At 30.9% G+C, this 1,082-nt stretch overlaps 1 protein-coding gene across 1 annotated transcript in view; it reads left to right on the plus strand.

Moving 5' to 3' along the window:
• Positions 1–1,082, plus strand: part of ATAD2B (ATPase family, AAA domain containing 2B) — a 201,009-nt gene that overhangs the window by 83,320 nt on the left and 116,607 nt on the right. The window contains exon 16 of the mRNA XM_012660440.1: positions 580–670. Within this exon, the coding sequence (XP_012515894.1) occupies positions 580–670 (91 nt within the window). The remainder of the gene's footprint in view (positions 1–579; positions 671–1,082) is intronic.

Consider the following 1,082-nt stretch of genomic DNA (forward strand, 5'->3'; position numbering starts at 1 on the left):
ATGTGAAAGCATCAATAACTTACAAGGTAATAATATGCATGGTATTTCTTTCTCAATTGAAATTAAAACAGTTTTTTCAAGTTTTAAATTTCTTGTCATTTTGCTCATTGCCAGTAATAATACCTTATACATGTGAAACAACTAAAAATTCTATGAAATTTAAATATAAATGTGTTTAAAAGTTATTATTATAATACATTAAGGTTTTTTTTGTTCATATGTCTGCAAGTGGTAAAAATGATATGGTGGAAAAGTGAAACTTAGTTTTGAATTCTAGTCCCAGATTAGTCACTTAGTCTTCATATGCTACTAGTCAAGTTCCTTCATCTCTTGGAACATTAAATGTCTTAGCTGTGAAACAGAGACAAGATGTCTACTACATAGCTCACAGGCTTTTTGTGGGAATCAGAGTTGATATAGATGCTAAGGTGTTTACATTTCTTTTAAAATAAATAATTGTTTTTCTGGGATATGGATAGTTAAAATTTGTTCTTGCTAATACATTTGAGGCATTGATAACATTTTATTTATCTGTACTTTTCTTCTTAAGCAAGATTTTATCTGTGTTTTTCTTTTTAGGCAAGAAAACACATCTTACAGATCCATACCAGGGACTGGAATCCAAAATTGTCAGATGCTTTTTTAGGTGAATTGGCTGAAAAATGTGTTGGTAAGTACTACTCATTGAATTCTTTGATTGTCATTGTTTGTTCTGCTCAGCCTCCCTTTCCCCTTATGTTTGGAATGTGAATGAATATAGTTATGTCTTTGATTGTATAATAGATGGCTCTCCCTTTATTTTTAAAATTCATTTTTAATACTTCACTTGAAGTTTGAACACTTCTAAATTAGAATTTTAACTGCCATTAGGTGTTTGATTAACAAAGCTCAGTAGTAATATGCCTTTCATTGAGTGCTGGATATCCATAATATTAATACAGTATCTCCTTTTAGGAATTGTTCCCTCTTAGAAATTTTGCTAAGAAAAATAAGCTTAAACTTGAGAAAGAAAGGTCCACATCAAAGGCAGGACTGCAGTCTTTTACTTTGCAGATCACACAGTGGGCTCATCTTCATTCCTG

Source organism: Propithecus coquereli, unplaced genomic scaffold (genome assembly GCF_000956105.1).
Source record: "Propithecus coquereli isolate 6110/MARCELLA unplaced genomic scaffold, Pcoq_1.0 Scaffold668, whole genome shotgun sequence".
NCBI lineage: Eukaryota > Metazoa > Chordata > Mammalia > Primates > Indriidae > Propithecus > Propithecus coquereli.